This window comes from Parambassis ranga, chromosome 5 (assembly GCF_900634625.1).
Source record: "Parambassis ranga chromosome 5, fParRan2.1, whole genome shotgun sequence".
NCBI classification, from domain to species: Eukaryota; Metazoa; Chordata; class Actinopteri; family Ambassidae; genus Parambassis; species Parambassis ranga.
Genome location: NC_041026.1, coordinates 15,730,323 through 15,734,181, shown reverse-complemented (window position 1 = coordinate 15,734,181; position 3,859 = coordinate 15,730,323). Strand labels below are relative to the sequence as shown.

The window sequence follows — 3,859 nt, the reverse complement described above, 5'->3', positions numbered from 1 at the left end:
CCACAATCCACACAACATGTTATTTGTCTATAAAGGGAAACCAAAGACTGTAAAAGTTTTCACCTCTGCATACAAAAAACAACGGGTGCTGATCCATTTATGGTTGCTTTTATGTACAGCTTGTAAGTTCACATCGATGCTATGTTTGTACTGCTGCAGCACCATGTTCTCCTGTGACTCTGTCCTGCTTCCTTGTGCTGCCCACATGCAGTCACAAACGAATGTTCAGAATGCTTTTAAAGACCCGTTTAAAGTTCCCGTTGCAGAGCGGGTATATAAAAGGGTTCAGAGTGGAGTTGATGTAACCGAGCCATATGGTGAACATGTGAAGGTCATGGTGCACACACTCTTTGCAGAATGCCATCACCATGAAAGCTATGAAGTACGGTATCCAGCACAATAGGAAAGCAGCAATTATGAAGCCTAACTGCTTGGCTGCTTTGTGCTCTTTACGGATTCTCAGACTTTGGATACGTTGACGTGATTGGTCGATAAACCTTTGCCACGCCTGCCTCAGAGTCACCGCATTTTCTGGGTCTATTTTAGCATCTTCGACCCCTTCCTCTGGCCAAGGCAGAGCTTGACTGGGGTCGTAGTTGTTGTAGAGCACGGATGTGTATCTTTGAACGTCTGACACCTGACTGACATCACAGACTCCGCTCACCGAGTTCGGCACTGTGACGTGACATTCATTCAAAGAAGCTTGGAGTTTGTTCTCGTTATTTCCGCCTGAGCAGGTTACATCTTGTGGTGCCTGCGGCTGGCTCAGGGGAACCTCGGTGCCTGGCTGCTTCTCCTCGGGAGACAAGGAGCACCTTTTCACCTTTCGTGCCATTCTAAGACGTTTTGTTGTTTTGGCAATCAGCGATTTCTGCTGGCACTTTACACCAATTTTTCTGTGAGCTCTTGATGAAGCTCCTTTGGTTTTATCAGCTTCTTCGAGGGAATATGTCTGATCCAGCGTGTTCTGGTCCAGCAGCCGATGTTTTTTAGACATTTTCAGGGAAACCTCACTTTCTCTCTTGGGTGATTTGGAGTCATTTTTTTCAGGGGTGTGAGCAATGCGTCCATTCTCATTTTCAGCGAAAGAATCGGCCGGATGAATGATCCTCTCTCTGTCTCTTAGATGTTGCCTCACTGCCAAGTAGATATGCGTGTAAAACCACAACATTAAAAGTGAGGGTACGTAGAAGTTGAAGACGGCAGTGATGACCTTAAACCATGTGACAAACCTGAAGTCTGTGTCACACTTGTTCTCCTCCTCGGGTTTAAGATCCACATGTGTGAAAGACCTCCATCCTAAAATAGGAATAATCCACATCATCGACAGCAACCAGGCTCCAGAAATCATCACACTGGCTTTCCCTCTTGTTCGGTATTTCAGGTATTTGAGCGGCTGCCTGACAGAGCGGTACCGGTCCAAACACAGGATGAACAAACTAAATATTGAAGCTGTGCTGGCCACATAGTCCATGATGAGCCAAAACTGGCAGACAGCGCGTCCAAGCTTCCATTCATCCTCCAACAAATAAACCAGGTTCAAAGGCATGACTGTGGTGCCTACAATCAGATCTGCCACTGACAAGCTGACAATGTAGAGATTCCCCACAGTGTGGAGGCTCTTCTCTTTCTTCACGGCGTAGAGCACCAGCAGATTCATGATGATGGTGAGGAGTGAGAGGAGCCCCAGGAAGACTCCCAGCAGGGCGTTGTGAAAGTGGCCATGCGAAGTCAGGGTGCTGTTCTTTATCAGGTCACCACCGGGAAGGCCACCCGAGCTGCTGTTGTGGCTGTAATTGAAGTAGCTGTTATTGAGGTGCAGAGGGTCTGTGGAAGGTGACAGACCAGAATCCATCATGTGAGGGTCAGATCCAGTCACATTGTGGAAGGCTTCTGCTGTTTACTGCTGACCAAAACATGTGTGGAGCAGCAGGGTTCCGTCAGCCACTGTGTGCGCCATTTTGCTGTAAATCCCAACCGGGTAACATCTGGGAGACACAAACAATGTGACAGATTAGGCTTGTGTAAATTACATATGAGCTTTTTAAACACTTGAGAAATAGGATAATGTAACCAGAACACCATCAAAAAATCCTGTAATCCTTTTAAGTTTTTGGTTTGGGTGTGCAGCAGCATAAAATGTATCTTCTTCTCTTTTTCGTTCACTGTCCATCTGGCTGTCTTTAACACTTACACAAGGGGAGGGTGGCAAATCCCATCAACCACACCGCAGTAGACAAATTGTGTCATTCGCAGACAGCAGGCATTTATATGCTGGCAGTGGCATATGATGGAATCCATGTCCTGGGTTTATTTATTATTATTATTATTATTATTATTATTTATTAGGTTTATTAGACAATCGTTTGAATATGACAAGCGCAGCAAGATGCCTCACATTAAGAAACGTCAATATGTGGCTGGACTGGCGTTTGTATGTGTTGATCCTTCACTCAAATGAAGTTGTTGCCATACAGAGCCAAGTTCTGTGTGATTCATTCAAGAGTTAAAATGCATCATTTAGCCTATTTATGATCTTAAAAGGTACACATGTAATTATCCCAAAAACACACATAATCTCTAGTATCTGCATATCTATGTCTGCTGACTCAGTGATGACACACACTTGGAGGAGGAAAAGTATTTAGTGAGGAAAATCATCACAACAGTGGCTAGTGGGAGCTGAAAGGTTTTAGTGGCACATCGTCAGAATGTGACTCATTCAGTCATCATGCTTTGATATTAAAATGCAGGAAGCATGCAATGATAAAGATTTATTTTTATTTCTGTCAGATAAACAGTTGTTGCCTAAATAAGGCGGAGAAATCGAAAGTATTGAACTAGAGAGTGAGAGGATTCATGCAACAAGTGGACACAAAGGCATGGACAAACATGCAAATAATCATTTTTCATTATAACACAAAGCATCATGTCTGTTGCCTCTGTGTGTATACAGTAACTGTCCCTGCAACACAAATATTTAAGACCCATTACGCACCACATCCACAGAGAAATAACACAAGTGGAGAGCAGAGCAGCAATAAACCCTGGTGCGCACTGTCTACGTTTGGACAACAAAACAACAAAAATCTGTATATGAATTTATCGAGCACTAATTGTACAATATATAATTATCTGTAATGACCATTGCCGGTCTGATTTCATTACAAAACAGACTAATCGTGCGATCTCTCGCCCTGTTGTTTAGAGCCCATCTATCCAAATAAATGATGTCTGTTAGTGCGAAATACTACGAGTCGGTGCGCAGAGAAACACCTGTTGAGTCTCTGCGGGATTGCGCATTTTTTAAAAAAAATAAAACTTTTTAGCGCTGTCGTACATGCACACGTGCAACATTTGCCCGACAAAAAAGATATATATATTTTTTTAAATCAGTTTTGATAGAATAATTTGAAAACTGCAGAACAAATAGAAGTTGTATAAGCCAGGCAGGTTCAGACTTACCAATCATGCGCATTGATTTCCAGGAATTATTGTTCGAGCCTGTATTCAGCGTGAAAAAAATCAGAATAACGAGTGAAGGACAGAGGTTGGAACTCCAAAGGCGTCTGCCTCGCTCCCTCTCTGCCTCTCTCTCCTCAGCTAACCCTGTCTCCAACCCTCTCTCTCCCTCTCTCTCTCTCTCTCTCTCTCTCTCCCTCTCTCTGAACTTTGGAGTTCATAAAATATGCTGATAAAATATAGTTATAAGCTTCATCTGATAGGACTGCGTGCCTTTATTTACAGTTCAGTGATTCAGTGTTTGATTCAGTGTTGTTATGCTCACAGCAATGAGCAACTTCCCTCCCTGTCACGAAACCTGGACATTACTGTAATGAAATAGCATAGTATCCAGTAA

The 3,859-nt window shown here is 43.4% G+C and overlaps 1 protein-coding gene across 1 annotated transcript; it reads right to left on the bottom strand.

The window, feature by feature from the left end:
* Positions 1-211: 211 nt before the first annotated feature.
* hrh1 (histamine receptor H1) lies at positions 212-3,574 on the bottom strand. The gene is made up of 2 exons (XM_028406797.1): positions 3,466-3,574; positions 212-1,988 (listed from the first exon to the last, which is right to left on the bottom strand). Exon 2 carries the CDS (start codon positions 1,856-1,858, stop codon positions 212-214), a length of 1,647 nt encoding a protein of 548 aa, XP_028262598.1. The 5' UTR covers positions 1,859-1,988; positions 3,466-3,574.
* Between the last annotated feature and the right edge of the window lie 285 nt (positions 3,575-3,859).

Bases quoted from the DNA above. Each gene is read 5' to 3' on its own strand.
- hrh1 (XM_028406797.1), bottom strand. From the start codon at position 1,858: ATGATGGATTCTGGTCTGTCACCTTCCACAGACCCTCTGCACCTCAAT.